Genomic DNA, 22,871 nt, shown 5'->3' on the forward strand with positions numbered 1-22,871 from the left:
AACTGATGCTCTGTATATATGAACACTTTTGGTATACGAACTAGACTTTTGTTGTAAAAAATAACTTATTAACTTCTTTTACAAAATTCTTTTAGCCTCCTTCAAAGTACTCTCCATTGGATGCAACGCACTTCTACAGTCTTCTTATCAACTGTTTAAATCACTCTGAAGTTATTCAACTTTGATATTACCAAGTGTATCTGTGAAGCTCCTTTCTACAGCCTCCTAATCATATAAACGATTCCCTTTTAGATTATTTTCATTCTCGGGAAACAGAAAAGAAATCGCATGGGGCTAAGTCTGGCCAATACGGAGGGTGGGGAACGATAGGCCATCCTTGGGAGCCTAAATAGCGGTTCACAGACAAGGATGTGTATGAGCAAGCGAGGAACAAACTTAGCGGCAATACGTCTCATTTGCAAATCCTCTGTCAAAACCCACTGGCACGAGCTTATGCCTGTTCTAAACTTTCGTCGATCGTGAAACGACAATCCTCGTTGATGTTCTAGCGGATTTTTCAATATTTTCGTCGTTTCGAGATGATGAAGAGCACCCAGAACAAGCATGATCTTCAACACATATCTCACCATGTTTAAAGTGCCCAAACCAGTCGAAAACTTGTGTGCGACTCACAACATTCTTCTTGAAAGCCTGTTGAAGTATTTGGTAAGCTCCTGTTGCCTCTGTTTCAAGCGGGAATCAAGATTTCAAACAGCCCCTTTGTTCCTTTAAGTCCGCCATAACGATTTCATAGGCGGCAAACGAGAACTGTTGAGGAAAAGAACACTACGAACAATCGTTATCCTCCTACGCAGACGCCGGTTGGACAACTGATTTGGGAAGATCACTACCGGACTCATCTAGCGAGAGAAACTCTCCCTATGCCTAGGAACGGCTGCGCGCTTTCAATCTGGTTTCTTTTGGGTTCTCCCTCGTATGTTGTATTACTAGAAACCTTACAATTCAAATTTCCCTCGTTCTCAGAGCTGAGAACATTATAACAATAAATTTGATCACTCCTCGTACAATTTGACTGAAGCTTTTTTTTTTTTAAATTGTATATAAAACTGTTCTCACATCTTTTTTTTTTTTTTTTCAATCTTCATTCATTCATTCACTGTGTTAATGACAGCTGAAATACATGTGGTTAACTCACCACACCGCCTAAACAATTCGTCTAGTTTACGTTATACAATGCAATATTAAAGCGCTTGCATTAGAATTCTCACTAGTTGACAGCTACACAAGTAGATATTTGAATAATTGAAATTATACAGCTGAGTAGGTATTGTTCAAAACAATTGGAGCATAAATGCTGATCTACCGTATGAATTTTTTCAAATATTTTTCTATATAGACTGGAATTTAAATTCATATTAATATCTTTTTCAAAATTTTTCTCTTCTATTTGCAACAATAGTTTGTTGACTCTTTTTTTAAAACTCGGGTGAAATGACGGTTGTTTTAATGTCATGCCTGGTTTTACGAATGATATGAGAACCTTCCAATAAAAAAAGTTTTAAAAATGCTCATGCGATTTATTTACTTGCGTCATTATTTAATGCTTGTTCCACAATTTGTTCTTATATTTTATGTGTTACTGCTGAAATCATTTTTATTTTTTATACAAAAAATAAAAGATGTGGACCTTCCCCTACTATTACGCACACACAATAATTTTCTTGCTGAACTGTGAATATTTATCGGATTCTACTCTCGGACAGCCAACACACTTTACTAACAAAATGCTTACACGAGGATTTTGAGACAAAACTCAATGAATGATTGACAACTCGGTTGCTATTCCAACTTTGTTTGTTTACAACGATATGTAATTCTTTGATATCAGCTTTTAATTATTAGCAGGGTTAATATACATACTTAATTTTCTTTTACAACACTAAAGCGCTCTAAAAATATACAATATCTGAAGTATTGACTTCAGATGGGACTAGAGATTCTTTTCCAGCACCTTTTTCCCCCTTTGGGACCTTTATCTCTTTATTCCCTCACTCTAATAGTGTACAAATGTATGTTGAGTTAGAAAGTTTGGTGGGGGATCCAGACCCAGTGGACTCCCCGTAGGTACGCCCCTGACTTCATAGAAATAATTGAGAAAGAACAAGCACCGCTGACCTACGTCGTGGCTATAATATGTTTAAGTGTACGTATTTTCGGCGCGGGAGACTTGGGTGCAAACCACATGAGCTCCTATCGGGATTCGAACCCGGGACTTCGATTTCCGACACGAGCGATTTTCATGATTTTTTGAACATGTGTTTACCCTGGCCTAACTTAAATTTTCGGTAAGGGAAGATGTGAGTGGGATGATATGTCAAAATAGTCGAAAAGGACCTATGATAGTGCCCTATTCATAGTATTCGTAGTCTCTGAGGTGAATAGTGACATTCACAGTGTTCACGACTAAACTATCTTCTATTCTATCTCTTCGTCTTTCCCCATTTCAATCGTACAAGATAATAACAAAATTTTAAAGTCGCTTTTGCATTTTGGTGAAGAATGTGAAGTATCTCGTTCAATTTTCTTTCTGTCAACTCGTCATTGATTACGTATTCGATTTCACTTCAAGAGCAAAACAATAAGTATAACAAAAGTCCTCATCAAGGTAACTCAGGTGCTTTACATTGGGATATTGACTTAATATCTTAGTCATAAGTTGAGTTGAGTTTAACGTCCCTTTCAGCAGCGAGGCTATATGAGAGTGGACCTACTGATTAACGTGGGATTCGAACCACATGAGCTCCACCGGGAATCGAACCCGGGTCTCAAACGCCAAAGGCACGTACCCTAACCACTTAGCCACGAAGGAGTTCTTAGTCATAAGTTGAGTACGTACAAATAGTAACTCGTAGATGTTGAAGGTATTTCTTCAGCTAGTTCTTCGCAGAATCTTTTGTATTCTCCTTGAAGACGTTGCAAAGACAGTAAAAAAAAAAAAAAAAAAAAAAGCTCTTAAGAGGCTCCATCACGGCGAAATTAAAATACCGCTAATTTTACAGTAATTATGTGATATCTTCAAATAAATAAAAGATAATCGAAAAGTGGAACAAGAGCTCGCTTGGCAATATTATTTTACATGAGATACCATTATCACGACTCACTTATCTGCTTTTGATTTCTAGCCATTTAGTAAATCGACATTTATTTTCGCGTTTTTCAATGGCTGCAAACGGAAAGCTACTAGGTGACTCGTCATCACGGTACCTCATACAAAATAATATTGTCTAGGGCGCTCTTGTTCCACATTTCGATTATCTTTACTCTATTTGAAGATATCACATAATTACTGTAAAATTAGCAGTATTTTAATTTCGCAGTAATTAAGCCTTTTTAAATCTTGTTATTACAATATCATGGATACTCAGCAACTTCTTGCTTTTTATGAAATGAACTAAAGTAGTTTATTTGACCTGTGTCAAATATTTCAAATAATAATTGAGAATCAGAGCTAAATAAATCTTCCTAGTCAGAATCGGATTCATATTCTGATTCTGAATCTTCATCCTCTGGCTTTGAAGTGTATTCTAAATCTGAGAGATCTCAGTTTTCCACTCTAATTCCCTGAGGAAAGTCAGCAATAATAAATCATAATTATCACTATGGTGCTTTTAGGGATGGCATCGAAAAATCTTTCAGTTTCACGTCCCAGGTTTTTCCCCGTTAGGCTAAGGCAGACGATGATTAGCTAAGTGAATGATGATGGGAGAATTGGTGGGATGAAAATCTGGGAGGGAACGAGTGTACCCCAAGAAAATCCACACATATCCAACCAACAATATGGCATCTCTTTTGAGATTTCCTCTCTGAGACATGCTGTTGCCCGGTGCATGGACAATCAGTATCACGAAACTGGTGAAATCAACGCAAAATGCTCTGGTGACCAGGTCGAGCTTTTCCGTATTTGCGTGTGAATGCACGCTGAACGCTCGTAACCGACAAAGACTTCATATATTCTAACACAAAAAAAAAAATTTTCTCCTGCATTGTCATCATCTCGTAGAGTGCCGTCACCGGGCTACCATACTATGAAAAAAAAAACTCAAAAGAATGAAGCAAAGAAGAATACTTCAGAGATAATAAATAAAATTATAGCGATCCTTTTAAACTTGGTGCTATATCACCCGTCTTTGTTACGTCGTATACATATAAATAAACAGTACTTTGAAAGCCGATGAATCATTTAGGCTAACCTTATATTTTAGACGTTGTTAGTCGCATCTTCACGAGAAAAAGGGCTTATCTACGTCAAATGAATTTCTGAACATAGTTAAAACTTTGCTCCAAGGACTTCTTTTTAATCATGTCACTTTTATTGAAATACGTATTCTGAGGGAATGAGGGCTTCAAACATACCTTCCAAATGTTTTTCATATACCTATGGTTCCCACAAGAACAGGCATTCCAGCTAGTATTTGATAAAAATTACATGAATTGACAAAAGTACGAATTACAGATAACGATTAAGGTATAGGAAAAGTGTTTCTTCTTGATTTTATTGACTATAATCTATACTCTTGGAAACTGTTGAGAATTTACCTTTTAAGGCTTAGGAATTAAATTTCTGGGCCTTCGGCATCTATGACCATGTTAGCCTCTCACGTATAAGGGGTGACGTCCCTCGGCGATCACACTACCTGGAGAAGTAGGGAAGGAAGGAAGCGGTCTGAGATCTAGACCCAGTGGCGGATCCAGGATATGATCAAGGGAGGGGCTAAACCATAATTTGCCGTTTTATCCAGTGTAAAGCAGAATTGAAGCCCATTTTATCCAGTGTAAACCCGAGCGTGCGCCCCTTAACCCCGTTGGATCCGCCCTTGTCTAGACCCCTATATATGAGGACCATTCCGGCATTTGCCTAGTATGAATGAAGAAAACCCAGGTAATTCACTTGGAATGGCTGGCCTGAAGACGCTTTTACACCTTTTCAACCAAGTGTCGCTACCGGGAAGCGAACCCGGAACCGCTCGCACCAGTATAGCTTTTAAAATTTCGTCACTGGGTGAAAGCAACCGTTCAGTGGCAGCAGCGATTTAGCGATAAAGCGCTAATCTCTGAAGCGTACCGTTTCTATTTTGATCCCAGGTCACGGCAGGTGGGTATTGTGGTGGATCAACATAGTGTGCCTAAGTTTACCCCAGCTCAGGGCCGTACCGTGGAAAATCATCGCCCGGGGCGAGAGTATACGACGGCACCCCCATACATATATTCCAAGCATTTTTTCCTATTTTTCTTTTTTCCCCCAATTTTCGCCCTCTTACTTCGGCGCCCCGGGCCGTCGCCCCGCTAGTCCCCCTACGGCACGGCCCTGCCCCAGGTTCTCCACTTTTCACATTTCATTATTTCCTTATCGTCACATCATTCCCCTTATCCTCGATGGACATAAGTGTGTCTTAAACTAAAAAAATATGGATTGACGAAACTATAAAGGACAGATATCTAAGATAAGGAAAAGTGGCACAAAAATATGAGTCGTATTTTCTCTTAATGGGTACACGTCATAGTCTTGGAAACTATGGAGTGTGTACCTACTAAAAATTTTACCATTACATTATGGTAAGGTCGTAGTAGTTGGCAACTCTTAACTTCCAGCAAGTAACAATCGCGGTGATATCAAAGTCCTTATGATGGCGATGATTATATATATAAAACGAAACATGATATTTTTCAAATTCTTTTAGATGGTTTGTGTGGGTGCCGGAAAGGGATAGTCTATAAAGTTTCGTCTCGACGTCAATCCCTTTCCTTTTTTGTCGTTGGTAATGTTGTGCGTGTCTGTTTACTGTTATTTTGCGATACTCGAGCTTTCTGCCCAAAGATTGCTTGCTGTCACCAGACAATTCCGGTTGGTTCCTGTTACGTTTCCATGGCTACTGATGGTACACGAACATCCAATAGAGGTAAGCCTCGGAAACTGTTCTTTCTCAAGGAAGAAAGTAAAACATTAAAAAAAAAAGACATCCAAAGTAGAAAAGAAACAGGACAAAGAAACGAGAAAATAGATTCAGCCCAGTGGTTAGTACCAAATTGCTGTCTAAGCGTTCTTTTCTTCTTTTATTTCTTTCTTTTCTACTTTCAAATCCTGCTGATGGTACTCTTCTTAGGATCAACTGTCAAGCTCTTACCAGTTTAATTTTATCTGCTCTTGTTCTGTCACTTTGACATGCAACACACTCTAAAGAAACAGCAAATTTAAAATCTGACTTTCAGACGAAGTACTACTATACTTTATAATAGACGAATCTTGATTTCTTTTATCTCATTTCACTGTTTATCATCTTATTAACACGAGCGCAAATTTTCTTATCTCATTACACCTGTCAATCATTTTATTATCGCGATCGAAAACCTCCTTGTCTCATTTTACCTGTAAATCTTCTTTTCCCTATATATATCTTATCTGATTCCATATCTCAGTTATTGTTTACATTGCGAGCGCACATTCTCATATCTCATTTCAACTTTCAATCATTTTATAAACTATGAGCGCACACTACCTTATTCCGTTCCAACGCACAATAACTAATTCTATGACTTATGAAATCTGAACGTTCAATGCTTCATTCACAGAAGCTCTGCGTTGACTTCTGTCCTTAGCCAATTGCATCCAGTTTCTACTTTGTATTTCCTTTTCTGCAAGACCCATTTTAATATTGTCCTTCAACCTGCACTTAGGTCTTCCTAATGGTCGTTTGCCGATTGGGTGTAAGTTAAAATTTTGAAGCGTTCCTACTTTCTTCCATTCTGGCTACATACCCTGGTCACCTGAACCTCCTAAACTTAATGACTCTAACAATGTTAATTAAATCGTATAAATAATACGGTTCCTCGTTTTGGAGTCTCCGCCATTCTGTATTCCCGTTCCTTTTGGATTCGAAAATTCGCCTTTGGATTCTATTCTCAGATAATTTCAGTCTGAGTTCTTAACTAAAAGTAAACGACTTGTTTCCAAATCGTACAGTACAACAGGTATAATTAACGCTATATATATATATAAAAGCTTCAAATTCTTCGACACAATTCGTGAAGATAGAAAACTGAAGACTAGACAATAATACGAATTCCCTGCTTTCAGTCGACATTTAATTTAATAGTAGATATTTTTTGGTCTATTAGTGTTGATCCTAGGTATTTGAAAATATTCTTTCGGCAAAATTTTCCGAAAACATCTTTTAATTTTATTCGTATTTCACAAGAAAACATTTCAGAAATAACAGCAGAAAGTGATAAAATTTGAGCAAAAAAGTTCAAGTGCGGTGGGCAACACCTTTTCATTTTACCTTGTACCACATCCATTAGAATACTATTTCTTCTCAAACAATCTTCTAACAATTAATGTTTTTGTTTTTAATTACTTTTAACGTTTTTTCCTTCACATTATTTATATTATTTCCTCATTAGCTTTCAGTTCAATCTACATAATTTTTTTCTCCTTTCCTTCATACCCACATTTAGGAAGCTTTCACTTACTTCCACGCTCCTCTTTCATGTAGGACATCCTCTCTGGTAAATCTTTTCCGTACCTCTTCATTCTGCTACCCACTAAATCGTTCTTTGTTTTCTTTGTAAAATTCTTTCTTCAATATTCATATTGTTATTTTCCTTTATCCCGTATAAAAAGTAAACTAACCAATTTATTTAACAAGCTCACAAATACATTTTGTGAGGCCAATTTAGTACTTGAATTATTAACACAACAAGCGGGAAGTGAGTATAAGGAATTACGTTACTCTACATTTAGTGATAATCCTGCACCAATCTGGTGAAAGTGACAAAAGGATTTTGCAGAAAAGTCAATATTGAGGCTCGGTCACCGAACTTGTAGCAGGGACTATCCTCTGCAAAGTACGAACGCAAGCCTATAATCTACGCTTTCTCACTATTATCTGAATTTTAGTTATTGTACAGTGGTGATAAGGAAAGTAGAAAATTCGTTAGTGACTGTAGTATTAACGTTTGTATTGTGTTTTTCAGATGTAAAGCATCACGGGCAGTAGCCAATGCTGTGCGATATTCCGCGCGGTGTTGCCGGATTTCGGACTCCCCTTTCCCTTCTCGCTCTTCCTCTAGTTGAGATTATTACACATACATTGGCAACATTATTCACAATTTAAATATACTATTCCAGCAAACTCAAAGATTTTGGCTGTGTATCCTAGAAGTATATATAGCAACTGAATAACCTACCTATTAACTTATTCCAGTGGAACTGCTAAACGTTCGTCTTCAACACTACTTTCACTATCGTCTATGTCAATTAATATTTCGCCATTGTCTGAATCTGACTCTTGTAAATTTTTTATTATGAGTTCCAAAAATTGTAAACACAAAAAATAATTCTTCAAGCCTCACTTCGTAGCACTTTTTTTTTTTTAAAGAAAATTCCGCACTTGTACTCGGTTTCCTTAAAGACATTGTCAACTATAATTTTGGAGAACAAATGAACTACCACGAAAGAAAGCAACCTAGACACTGATGAATTCTGTTTATGCTAGAAGAAGAGAAGTTGCATTCCTACACACACAATCAGCTCCTTTGCTTCCATGTCTGTTCCTATAATAACATACTCTTATACTTGATGTAGGTCTCACAACAACAATCCATCTGATTCGTAAGCAACACGATATGGTCGAGTTTGTTTTGGGTTACAATAATTTATGACACCATTCAGACGCCTGGTGCTTTTGCATCCCTGCTAGAGGAGTAAAGAAGGAGTACGTAATTGGCCACACATACGTAAGGTATTGAAACGAAGAAAAAAAAATCATACTGCGTTTCTTCTGTCGAATAGGGAAGAATCTTGCATGAAGGCAATTTCAAAACAATATTACGAATGTCCCATACCTTCTGTTCTTCCACATGAGCTCCCGCCGGGAATCGAATATATATATATATATATATATATATATATATATATATGAATCAAATTGCAGAGGCTTGTTATTTAATTCGATCGCTTACTATTCTCAAGGGTGTAGAAACGGGGGAAAAGAGGGCCTTGACTTTCCAAACTATTTCCAGCCCCGAAATGAGGTTCATCTAGTATATGTTTAGTAAACTTATTTAATAGTTAATGCAAATTAGGAACGTTTATAATAAAATAAGATTTAAAAAAAAGAAAAAAGAAAACATCATCAATACAGTTTCTGTACCTAATTACAAGGACACTGATTTCTCTGTAAATGGGGGGGGTGCATTCAGATGCAGAAAGCATATATGATGATTTTAAGACAAATTGCGTTCAAATTATTCCTAATATTGCACATTTACAAATAAAATGAGGGGCCCTGGCTCCCTCAGTCCCCCCAGGATCTCTCACTACTATATTATTGCATAATAATATCTGAGTTGATATTTTTTCGAGTTTTTTCCTTTTAGTATTTTAACCTACATAAACACAAAGTCGGATAAACAGACTGCTAGAAACAGCATTTGTTTTCTTATGAATAGCTTATTGATTTATCTCTTACAATCCGCTTTTCAACTTCAGTACTGTGAAGATCCGTCTTTTGTTAAGGTAGCATCGAGAAAACATAATATGTGTATAGTATACATGGTGAGTTAAAATGCTTTCATATTCTGAAAGAGGTCATTTGTTCTGTTTTTAATATGTGAAAAGCTTAGCTCCCCCTGAAAGTAATGTTCTCCTAGAACAACCTGTTGGTTACACCCCTGATTATCCTTTAATAAAAGTTGAATTCCATTTCCAAATCGAAGAAAAATCCACTGGAAATTAGACGGGACTCAACGCTCGTTTTACTAATTGTTTTATATGGAAACCTTTCAAAGCGTGTATCATGACAACCAGTTGTCATAAAAAGATGTAGTTTTCACGTATGTGTTCGTAATTCTTTTCTCTACTTCGTAAAGTGAGCAGTTAATGTGCTAATACAATATTTCTAATAAGCGCCTCTGCTATTGTCAAGATTCGCAGTAGCGCGAGAAGTCAGCGTGCAGAACTGCTTGTCGCGAATTGTCAACACCGCTCAAAGCCAATTGGACGCCGCGTAAAGCCAACTCAAGGCCATGCCGCTTCCCATCTGAAATCTGTTGTAGTACAAATTTCTGTTTGAATTGCCTTAGAGACAATGTGCACTTACACTTTCGGGACAGAGCGTACCTCATCTGACATTAAATACAGCAACTTGAGCGTCATTATCAGACAATTTTTTAGAGGTTTTAGAAGTGAAATGACAGTTTAAACTTATTTGAGATGTGTTTCACATCACACCTCCGTCTCATAGGACTTGAGTAACTTTGTTCAACAAACTCCACTTGATAATACGTCATAAGACATATATTAACCATCATACATATTTGTTCCAGGATTGTAAATGTAATATATAGTACTTGTTTGTTGTCTGCAATGAATCTCTAGCTCTACCAACTTGAGACTTTCTCTTCTAATTTCTGACTCCCAAGCTAACTCTTGCTACTCTCCAAGATCAATCATACTCGGGAATGTATGAATTTCTTTGTTGCATCACAGAGCTTAGTTTCGTACGGTGCCTTTTCTTACAAAAAAACTTTCTACATGTGTGGCATGATGTTTACGTTACATATTATATTTCCTTAAAGAACTAACTAGCGATGGTCGCGGGATATCACTCCAACTTCATATCAAAATTTTGCTCATTCGACTCCTTTTTACCTAAAAACAATTACGCAACTGGAGAAGTCCTCGATCGCAAGCGTGTTCGAATTACGAGCGTTAAATTTCAAAATCGAACAGACTTTGCGAAAAGTTTGAAGTAACTATTTTTAAGATAAACTCTTCATTTTTGGTATCAGGATGTTTTCTTGGGTGCCTATCACAGTGTTGAAGTCAAAAGGTACACATTTTGCAAAATAAGGGCACTTATTGGAGAGGAGGTGAAGGAAATTGAGTCCTATAATTTGCAAATTGCTTCCCGTTTATGACACCAGGTCGTTACGCTCATAAAAATGTATTTGCCATACCTATTCAGCTGTATTGTCATTCAAATATCACTTTGCTGTGGGTCACTTTCGAATTGAAGAATTGCATTTGTCGAATAAGAGTGGTCTATACATTTTATCAGCCTAACGACCCGGTGTGCCAAACGGGAGGCAATTCGCAAGTTGTAAGATGGCATTACCATTTGCTCTCGTTCCAATGAGTGCCCTTAATTTGCAAAAAGTGTACGTTTTGACCTCATCACTGTTGGATACCCAAGAAAACCCCCTGATACCGAAAATGAAGCTTCTATCTTAAAAAATGGTTACTTCAAACTTTTTTGGAAAATCTGTTCAATTTTGAAATTTTACGCTCAAAATTCAAACACGCTTGCTATCGAGGATTTCTCCGGTTGTCTAATTTTTCTTATGTAAAAAGGAGTCGAATGAGCATAGTATCGATACGAAGTCAGAGTGACACTCCGCGACCTTCCCTAGTAAGCTATTTAAAATGTTATACACAATTTTCAAAACAAATTTACGTAACTTATGATTAAGAGGTGGCACGAGGGCTCATTGGTAGATTCTCTGGTTCGATTTCAACCGAAGTGAGTTTAAGGTACACAACGTAGCATCCGTAAGTATTCTCTGAGATCGCTCTTCCCTTCCACATTCTCATTCCATTAATTATCTAATCATTGTTCACTTTCATTAACCATCCTCTAGCTCCATTAACCTAAATTGAAATAACCATGGAAAGCTAAACTAGAAGTTTAATTTCATTTCCATTAGGAACTTGCGATTGAATTGTGAGTACGTTTTAGCATTACTTACCTGTTCTTGTTCTTTGGTATTGGCGTCTGTGTTTTTGTGACCAGCAGGGTCGGTGGTGGCATCAATGGTGTGCACAGTTCGAGGTTTGGGGGGCTCCCGCTGACACCTGTCACCTTGGGTCGTCATGATTGACATCCACATGGAGTGGCCGCGAAGGTCGGGCGGCGAGGCGGGCGGTGCTACTGCTCATTCCTTGCATAACAAAAGATGATAAAATACATTAAAAGACGAAGAAAAGACTACGTAATATACATCAAATTTAGTATTTGAAGTCTGTTCAAATTGTAACCGTCATTCCTTGGAACACCAAATATGGAACTAAATCAAAGAGATAAGATATTCTTATGCAAACATGGAACAAAATTAAACAAATGGGATTGTGATGGGACTAATTCAAATAAGCGTGATTGTGATGGAACTAAGTGAAATAAATAAGGTATTCTTATGTGAAGTATTCTTATGGAACAAAATTAAACACATGGGATTGTGATGGGACTAATTCAAATAAATGTGATTGTGATGGAACTAAATCAAAGAGATAAGGTATACTTATGTAAACATGGAACAAAATTAAACAAATGGAATTGTGATGGAACTAAATCAAATAAATGTAATTTTGATGGAACTAAACAAAATTTATTAACTATTGTTATCCCAGAATGAAAGTAAAGCAAATACATGTGAATGTGATGGAAGTAAGTGAACTATTGTCATTCAAATATGGAAACAAATCAAATAAATGAACTAGTCTTATCCAAATACGAAACTAAATAGAAAAATATGATTGTCATGAAATTCATATAAATAAATAAGCTATCCTTATTCTAAAAATGGATGACGTACTAGAGGATATGGTGGCAGGAGAGAGAGAGAGGGAAGAACGAAGGAGGCTATAGTTATGGATGGTATCAACATAGAAAAATCAGACGACGAGGTTAGTTGAAGATCATGGAACATGAAATCTCAGTTGAGCAAATGAACTGCCAATAAAGGCAGAATACCTATGATGATGATGATGATGATGATGAGGATCGTGCATTTATGAAACTAAATCAAATAAATATGATATTCTTATCTAAAGATAGAACTAAATCAAATAAAAATGATTGTGTCCAATGTGTCCAAACTAAATTAAATAAATGAACTATTCTCATCTAAATATGGAACTAAATCAAACAATTGTGACTATGATGTGACTAAATCAAATAAATTAACTATTTTTATCCAAATATGGAACTAAATGAAACAAATGTGGTTATGATGGGGCTAAACCAAATAAATTAACTATTCTTATCTCAGTATGGAACTAAATTGAACAAATGTGATATGATGGAACTAAATTAAGTAAGTAAACTATTCTCATCCAAATATGGAACTAAATCAAACAAATGTAACTGTGATGGAACTAAATCAAACAACTGTGGCTATGGTGGAACTAAATGAAATAAATGAAATATTCTTATTTAAAAATGGAACTAAATGAAACGGATGAGAATTTTGAAAGGCCAACTAAGATATTTCCTTCAAATCTAAATATAATAAAATGTTTCAGTTACCAATTGATTTTTATAAAAGTAACAAAGAAAGTTGTGTCGCTTTTTCTCTCACCAACTTCGAACATGTATGTGTCACCTAGGACGTACCTGGACGATCAAAAATAGTCCCCATCAGCATCGACGACCTTCTGTCAATGTTCTGGAAAGCCATTGATTCCATCGCGGTAGAACTTGGTGGGCTGTGAAGCGAAGAAGGTATCAAGTGCATTTTGCACCTCTACTAAGGATTTGAACTGGCGTCTTCTAAGGTGAATGTCTAAGAAATGGAACAGGTGATAAGCGGACGGTGCAATGTTCGGGGAGTATGGCTGATGCAGTAGTGTTTCCCATCCAAGGCGTAGAATGGTATCCCGCGTCATCCTAGCCACGTGGAACTTAGCGTTGTTCTGTAACAGGAGGACCCCTTTGAGATTCAGCAGTGCTGACTCCGAAGTTTTGAGTTTTCTTGTACACGTCGCAACTACTAACAGTACACATTTGTATTGATGCTCTGACCATCTGGTAGCAGTTAGCGATGCACGATGCCGCGAGCAGTCTACCAAACACATAGGAGGTCCTTCTTCTTTGATAGTGCTGGTTTCGGCTGTTTTGGAACCGGTTCATGGGATTCTAACCAATGGTGACGGCGTCTTGGAGCTTCGTACATGACTCACTTCGCATCACATGTCAACATCCAGTCCAGAAATAGCTCCTTCCTCAGACGAGACAGCGAGGAAACACAGGTGTTTGTTCGCATTGCCCTCTGGCCCGAAGTCAAATCATGTGGGACTCATCAACCCAACTTGTGGTGATTTCCAAGATGATGGAGGTGCTGCTGAATGGTTTCTCCACTCACATTGAACTGTAGTCCCAGTTCCTCGCATGTTTGGCCACTGTTCGACTCAATTGCTGCCTGAAAATTTTCATTTTGTACATGTGTTGGTCTTCTGACACGTGGTGCGTCTTCGAGTGTTTCGTCACCGTCCTTAAACTTTTTAAACTACTGCTGCACTGTCCGTGTAGTCACAACACCCTCACCAAAGGCCTGCCATATCTTCCGCCCCGCTGCAGCGGCGTTTGACCTCAGTTTGAACTGGTACAGCATGCACGTCCTTATGACGTTCTGTGGAGGTCCCATGTTTACTCTTTCGTTACGCAAGTTCACGGTGTAAACTGAAGAGCCATAACCAGGTAGTATGTTGGATATACCCACACCAACAACTGACCTTCGCCTTATCTCCATTCGCATTCAACTCACGGTGTGAGGGCCAGATGAATACAGATCTCCACAAAAAGCGACAGGACCTTTTAGTTACCTTTATATATATATATATAACTTTTCGAGGCTCTAAACTTTCAGTGACGATCTTTACGGAAAGACTTTTTCTATAGGCACCCTTACATACATGACTATAAGTAACATAATATATTTACACTTTTTTTTAAAAAAAAGTAGTGGAATTCGTTTTATATTCTAAAACCTTGTAGACTTCCAAACCATGGATGTTTAGTATTGAAACCAGAAGTACTAGATCTATCACTTCGCGTTAAAATAGCAAAATTTCATATATAGAAACCTATTCTTGAGAAGATGAATCTATATCGAGAGTTAATTTCTCATTATTTCTTCCGTTTTTACTCTACAGGAATTAATATTGAAAGCAGAATGTTTTACTGATTTTTAGTAGGGATGGTCACATTTTTCGACAAATACGTTCTCGAAAAATTAATTTTTCGTAAAACGAAAACTGATTTTTTTTTGAAAACCAAAAGACGAAAAATTTTCTCGATAGGCCTAAATGAAAAACGAAAAAGAAAATTTTTTGGATAAATTAAGATTTTTTTTTGAAAACAAGGAAACGAACAAATATTTCGAAAAACGAAAGACGATTTTAAAAACAACAAAAATCTCGAAAACGGAAAATTTTTCGAAAAAAGGAAAAATCGAAAATCAGGTTTTTCGAGAAAGGCTATCCCTAATTTTTAGCACTTCTGGTTTCATGAGAAGATTAAAAGTTAAGATAGAATATATTTTTGGGATCCTTAATCTAGATGTAAAAAGGAAATTTCTTCCAATCCTTCTTGGTATTTTCATTATATAGGAATAAATATTGGAGCCGGAATTTATACCACTTCCTGTTTTAATAGCTGCTATAGAATTTATTCTTAGGACACTGAATACATGCACACAAAAACCTCTTCTCGAAACCTGTTATAGTGTTTCCCTTTAGGGATCAGTGATAAACAAGAAATCTTATATTCTTACTACTTTTGGTTATATTAAAGACTTCAACGAGGAGAAAAAATCTATTCTGAGATACTGAATACAAATCAGAACAGTGTTTTCCGTTATATATTACCGTTTCTGCTGTCATACCTATTAACAGGCGGACGGATGAGCATATTCATTCTAACACTCCCTATACTTCTCTATAACATTGTAAGTTTCAGAAAATATTCCTTATATTCGGGAAAATACGGTGAGTAATGTTTATTGAATTTTTTATTCGGGAAAATACGGTTAAGTAATGTTGAACTTTCTATTCGGGAAAATATGATGACTACTGTTTATTAAATTTTTTATTCGCGAAAATATGGTAAGTAATGTTTATAGAACTTTTTATTCGGGAAAATACAGTGAGTAATGTTTATTGAACTTTTATTTCAGTACTATGGTTGTTTAAGTAAAAAGGATATTTTAAAATATGTTCTTTTTAGTTGAGGCATTCTAGCGTTTTGGTGATGCCCAATCAGATAAATCTTTCAATTTTGTCTTTTAACTCAATTTTGTCTTACTTTGTGGGTTCTGTCTTTTATTATTATTGTTATTATTATTACTTCTGACAAGTCTAACAAATCAAATCGAATACTGTAAGATGAAAACAAAAAGTAACTTTCGTTTCATCTTTTTCCTGCGTGTGACATGAAGAAGGTATAAAATAAAATTTAAAAAACAACTAATGCCTTTCCGTCGTAACGTCACTGAATGCATATTAAACACAAGTTTACTGAAATGTGAATATCTTTTCGTTTGTTTTATTTATTTTTTCATCTTTTCAAAATGTCAACTTGTTAAGTGAACCCGAGGATTTTAAAGCTCTGAAACAGTTTATATCGGCGGTGAACACCAATTTACAAAAAAAGGGGGGTGAGAGATGAGAATTTATTGGGAGGAGTGAAGTTGTTTTTTTAGAATTAGGGAGGAGGCACCAAAATCATTGACTGCAAAGGAATGAAGGAAATCCGAACGGTGAAATAACTCTCTCCCTTCAGCTCGATAGAATGGTAGGGGAAGAGGGATGTTATTTGGTGACTAGGCGACTGGGTGAAAAGGGTTGAACGCCCTGTTCAATGGAATACGGGAGGAAGGGACTCCCAGAACCATAGCTGAGGGATTCATAGGCAGGGGAGGATCAGAACGTAGCAGAGTCAGGCTCTTAATCTCTTCCTGAAATTTCCAATTGCTTCGGCAGAAACCCCTCCCAATCAGGATACGGTTGAGTAATCAACATTAAAGGCGAACTGCGTGCATCAAGATCCACAAGATTTCATTTACGCAGTTCATGTCGACTTTATACGCTGAGTTGTTTTAGAAACTGCGACATAATGTTTTTTCTCTAAGCTTACATGTTGATTTGCATCACATACGACACAGACAATAATTTTGCGTACATTGACGCCGACCAAATAGCAATTTGTATTACTTGTAATTTATACATTGCGGGAAACGCATTCTAAGAACAGTTAATAGTAATTCTCGAATCTGGTCAAAGGTTGGTGCACAAGGATAAGGTGATAGTAAGTAAAATTGGTACACCTTAATATTAGTGCTAGTGTTACATCTTAAATGTTGAAATCTTTAAGTTTTACGTTCCACGGTTATGCCGTCTAGGCTAAAGAAGACGGTGATGATGGGAAGTGAATGAAATGATGGAATGAAGAAAGTAGGAGAAAACGGGAGAACCCCGATATAACCACGGACACGGTGTTTGTCCGCCACAAAGTTCATTTGGCCCGAGCTGGGATTGACCCAAGGACCTCACGCACCAGAGGTGAACGCTGTACCATTGAGTCACCGCAGCCCCACCTTAAATGTTGTTCGACATAGGTTCTCAACCTAGCGGGCGGGCTCCCTTGTGGAAGATTTGAAGATCGAGCAAGGAGGCAAAGTATTGACAGAAATAAGCTGTGAAAAAATGAGTCCCTGATATATCGATTACTAATGTGCTTTTATACTAATATAATTTAGGCACTTCCTATATTAAATGGCTCAAAAGCTGTGAATGCCCTTCTGTTAAGAAGCTCATTCACGGCAAAATTAAAATACTGTTAATTTTACAGTAATTATGTGATATCTTTAAATAGATACAAGATAATTAAAAAGTGGAACAAGAGCTTGCTAGACAATATTATTTTACATGAGATACCGTTACCATAACTCACTTATCTGCTTTCGATTTCCAGCCAATTAAAAAATCGGCATTTATTTTCGCTCTTCTGAAGAGCTGCAAACGCAAAACTACTAGTTGACTAGTGACAATATACCTCATGCAAAATAATATTATCTCTTGTTCCACATTTCGATTATCTTTTATCTATTTGAAGATATCACATAAATATTGTAAAATTGGAGCGCCATAATTTGAGTGTATTTTCATTCTTCTTACAAGGGCTCAATATGTTAATTTGCCGTTTCGGTACAAATTGAGATAACATTTGGTACAAAAAAGAAGCCCTTCACAACTTTTGAATCACAAGTTATTCTTTAATTGCACAAAAATCGAAAGTTCCTAAAATGTCTTTTCATCTTTCTAATACTAAGGAATATTTTGATTTGATTTGATTATTTTTTTTTTGAGTTTTACATCCCGTTCAGCAGTGAGGCTATATGAGACGAGGATCTACTGATTAACGTGGAATACGAACCACATGAGCTCCCGCCAGGAATCGAACCCGGGTTTCCCACGTCAAAGGCAATGTTTGCAGTGTAATATACGAGTTTAGGGGTGTACGTATACAATTTTGTATATACGATTAAATTTAGTGAATTCAACATAATTCTAGGTTTTAGGATTATTTTGTATAACTGGAGAGATTCTAAGTATTGTTGAGTTTTGATGTACCTATTCCAAGAAAGTGAAAACTGTACATGCAATGAACATGCTTCGGGAAGCTGCAAAAGTACTTCTTTATTGCTGTTCCACAAGAAATAGTCCTTTGTAGTTTATGTAGTCACCAAACGAGCGCTTGTATCGCAGATTGCAACTGTGGTTTTCACTGTCCCAAACGGAATCCCAATATCCTCAAAAGGCATAATCTGTCAAGGCGGATGCACTTTCATGCACAGACACTGTTACAGTTACTTGTCGCGTACCATTGTCGTGGGGTCTTGCCCTATTATTCTGTCCTTCTGTCCTTCTGTTTTCCTTTTGCATTTTACCTTACATTGATATATCACACACCCCGCTTCTCATTTCAATATCTTAAGCTATACCCAAGATCGCGGCTTTCAAGATGGCCGCCAAGTCAGTGTTCCAGCATATCAAATATCTTGATGTCATTCTCGTCCTGCCCATCCTTTCCGTTTTCGACATAAACGGGTATCTTCCGAGGTTTACCTTATATCATATTGTCGCGTGGTGCGTTATGTTGCGGAGCATATCTCTGGTGTTTCTGGACGGGAGCAGCTCTAATTTGGCATTTTTTCTTCTTTTCTATTATGTGTCCTCTGGGCGAAATTTGAGTCGGATCTGATCCTGCCTCGTTCTGTACGTTGCTTGTAAGAGAGATGGGTGATGAAGGCAAATGAATGATGACAAAAGATTTGGTAGAATGGGAATGTAGGTGCAAATGAGAGTATCCGGAGTAAAATCATGGACATGATGTCCAGAAACAAACTTACTAGGCTGCAGATCGAACCAAGGACCCTACGCCCCAGGGTTAAGCGCTCTACCACTGAACCACCACACCTAAGGGTAATATAACAAGTCTAATAAGACAAATTATTAATCTTTGTTCACTTTATATAATTAACTTGATTTCCAATATTACTTAGAATGGTAATTTATCAAAGTTATTGCGACAAAATATTTGACGATAATTCGCTATAATTTTATGATAAAATAGTTCAATTGGGACTGCGTTGTCAACACTGTTATGCGTAACTGATGCGTTCGAAACTGATGTAAACATTATTACTCTCTCTCTCTTTGTGTGTAACACATTAAAATATTATCAATTTTCAGGCTGCAAAAATATAATTTGTAGTTTCACTCTCTGCTGCTGCTGTTTTTTTAATACAAAAAAGTTGGTTTCGTTTAGCAGTTTTCAATTTTATCGGATAAAAGGAGCGTAAAATTAGGAGAGCACTTATATATATGTTAATAGTAATTAATAAAAAGTGTTAATACGTAATTAATTGAACTCTCAAGCGAAAGCGAGCTTGTATTTTTCGGAACATATATTTATATGCAGTGGCGTATTTACGATTTGGCTATTTACGGGTGGGGAGCTCTGCCTGAAAATGTGTAAATTCTGCAAGATATTTCATATACTTTACTATATACTTTACTTTACTATACAAATCTTAACAAACATGAAGTATTTGAATTTTCAGATTAAACTAAGAGTTGCAATGTCTGTGGGAGACCCGCATTTTAAAGAACTTCTTGTTTTAAGTTTGAACATAACGTATATTAGCATTTTAACGCTGATTGACGCTACTACTGCATCGGAGCTTTAACCCTTAATAGCTCAACCTCTAGTTAAGGTAGGAAGGGAATTTTGATACTAATGTAGTCCTGAAGGATGCAGCTGTCCTCCGGTGTGCCCTTTATGTGTGTGAGGATACCACGGCGGGGCCGGAAGGGTAAAAGTCATGTTTGTTTTGTTTTTTCAAGAGGTTCTTTTGGGGGATCCCTTGAGGGTACACTCATAACAATTGGTATGTGAAGCAATGAAGTAGAACACTACATGGTCATATCCCGTAATTGTATTTCTTGTTTGTATGGGGGGGAGTAAAGAGGGGGAAATGTTGGCCAATGTTGTGTTTCAGTTTTTTGACGCAAATTACATTTATTCTTACGACAAATATCAATAGCTCAGCCCCTAATTAATATAGAAAGATGATTTGGTACCAATGTATTTGTGAGGGATGAAGCTTTTCATTAGTTTGCATATTATGTATGGGGGTACCGCGGCCAAGGGTAGAGAGTGAAGTTCGTTCTTTTTATTTTTCCATCAGGTTTTGGGAGCCATTCCTCTCCTCTTTGTGGTACACCCATAAAAATCGGTATTGTATTGTAGCAATGGCTATCATTTTTATATTATTGCCACAAGTGTCTGATCTATACATTAGCATCATTTTGTCAGCGTAAGGTGACTGCAAGGATTACCAGAGCCCCTCAAAATCATTTTTTTAAAAATATATTTTATAATGATTTTTGCATTTCTTCTTCTTCTTGTTCTTCTACGAATATGGCGGGTATTGTACGAACATTATCTCGTTAGAAGTTGTAGTTCATAAGCTTTCCAATGCTGTATGAATCATGACTCTGTGATAATTAGAGGAATCATCAAAGCCCCCAACGTGAGAGTCTACGATTTTGTTAAAATCCCTGGCGGGCATCTAAAGGTTAAACAAAGGTATAACTTACATAGTTAAGGTTGTCGATTACTTATTACTGAACGCTATCCTACTTTATTCCAAACCAGAAGGTTATTATACTGACATACTACTGACTATTACCAGATGAGAAAGGTCCCCTCGTCCATGTCGGAAACCGTTTATATACAGTTCTGTTCTTGGTTTTCACATGTTTATTTTCTATTTTCATATGCTATTTTCAGGCTTCTCCTTTTGTTTATATCTTCTGTTTTTCTGGCTTTCTAGGAAACGAGCTTGACTGTTGTTTTTGAAAATACAAAAAATATACATTTACAAAAAATATATATAAAGAGTCTATCCGGTTGCAATGATGTGAATATACTTTGGGGGAAATTGCTGCAATTCAGCTCAAATGTAGAAGAGATTACGTAGATTATATATTGCAAAAGCAAATTGTCCTAAAATGGACGAAACATTGTCAAAAAGCACGAAACATTAATGTCAATGTATAATCAATGAAAAACAAGTCATTTTTCCACTTATCTCAAAAACCAAAACAAAAAAAGAAGAAAAAGGTGGCTGAAAATCAGTTTAAATATAGAAGAAACTATGTAGATTCTACATTTTAAAAAAATTGTCCTAAAATGCATGAACATACCCAAAAAATCACGAAACATGAACGTAAAGTCAATGGAAAATAAGGAAAAAAGTCGTCCATATTCCTCAAAAACTATAACAAAGAAATGGCTGATTGAAAGCTTACTACAAAGACATAATCAAGAGTTTAAAAACGATGTATAGCACGTAAGGTGAAAAAGGATAGAACATTGTCAAAAATCGAGTTGAGTAAAATCAATAATAATGATAAAGTATATGTATCTTCTTTGAATTACCCATTTTTGCCCACTCGAAGATTACGGGCTTGAAATATCTTGCATCTGGATTTGGAATCTCCAGACTCAATTTAGCAAGCAATGTGACTTTTGACCTGATCACATGTCACAGTCTGGTGCTTATGGCAAACCGAACAGGCCCTGTGATATACATAAGCTTAATTTATATTACACAATATTTATGTGTAATTTATATTACACAACGAAACGAAGAAAAGTTTATACACACAACAAAATATAATGAAAAACAACTATCCTGGAATTGGAAAGAAAATTTGACGAGAGTGTTGAAGTTGCTGAGAAATTTAAAATTTAACTCAAATTACAAATATACAGCAAGGAATCAAGAAGTTGAGCCCCATATGTGTTTAAAATGAACGAAAGTCTATATCTTCTGTAACGTAGCTTGCCTAACAGATTAAAAAGAAAGGTGACTACATGAATATGATGTATCCATTGGAAGAGTTAGGGTCATATATGTATGAAGAAAGAAAATGGAGTTTTGTCTGGTAGTTACGAAGCTTCTCGACAGATAATACGCTTGGATGAATGTATGGGACGCGTGAAACCAGATAGCGTGAAATTATGGACAGGAAAGAGATGATGAGTTTGTTACATGGAAAGGACCAAAAGCCTTATCTTGCACATAAACCTATTTTCCTTTGCTCCTCATATTTCGTACTCACTAAAACAGTTTCTGATATCGCCTACATGTTATGCAACCACGTAATGCCTTGAGGAAATGTTGGTTGCTTACAATAACGGGAAGCGAAGAATTGAGTGTAGACCAATTATTTTTTTTGACACGTTCAGTACATAAGTGAATCAAGTCCATTTTTTTTTTTTTAAAGATGCCATTTTGGTTGTATTTTATCTTTAACACCTCTATGCGAAATTACTTCAGAACTTAAAAAAATGACGTTCAGATGTGGTAAATAACTTAATGTAGAAAACAGTGTTAACTATTCCATGTAATAATATTTAAGCGTACCATACAAACTTTGACTCTTCTTCGCACAACGTCGGTAATTGGACTTGATTCCTATGTGCTCGGAACACCACATTTACCAG

At 36.6% G+C, this 22,871-nt stretch overlaps 1 protein-coding gene across 1 annotated transcript in view; it reads right to left on the bottom strand.

Moving 5' to 3' along the window:
* The window catches only part of CngA (Cyclic nucleotide-gated ion channel subunit A), a 415,321-nt gene that overhangs the window by 143,832 nt on the left and 248,618 nt on the right, over positions 1-22,871 (bottom strand). Inside the window, exon 2 of the mRNA XM_081727288.1 lies at positions 11,767-11,958. Coding sequence (XP_081583414.1) covers positions 11,767-11,907 — 141 coding nt within the window. The 5' untranslated portion in view covers positions 11,908-11,958. The remainder of the gene's footprint in view (positions 1-11,766; positions 11,959-22,871) is intronic.

Source organism: Thermobia domestica, chromosome 10 (assembly GCF_964235325.1).
Source record: "Thermobia domestica chromosome 10, izTheDome1.hap1.1, whole genome shotgun sequence".
Taxonomy (NCBI): Eukaryota; Metazoa; Arthropoda; class Insecta; order Zygentoma; family Lepismatidae; genus Thermobia; species Thermobia domestica.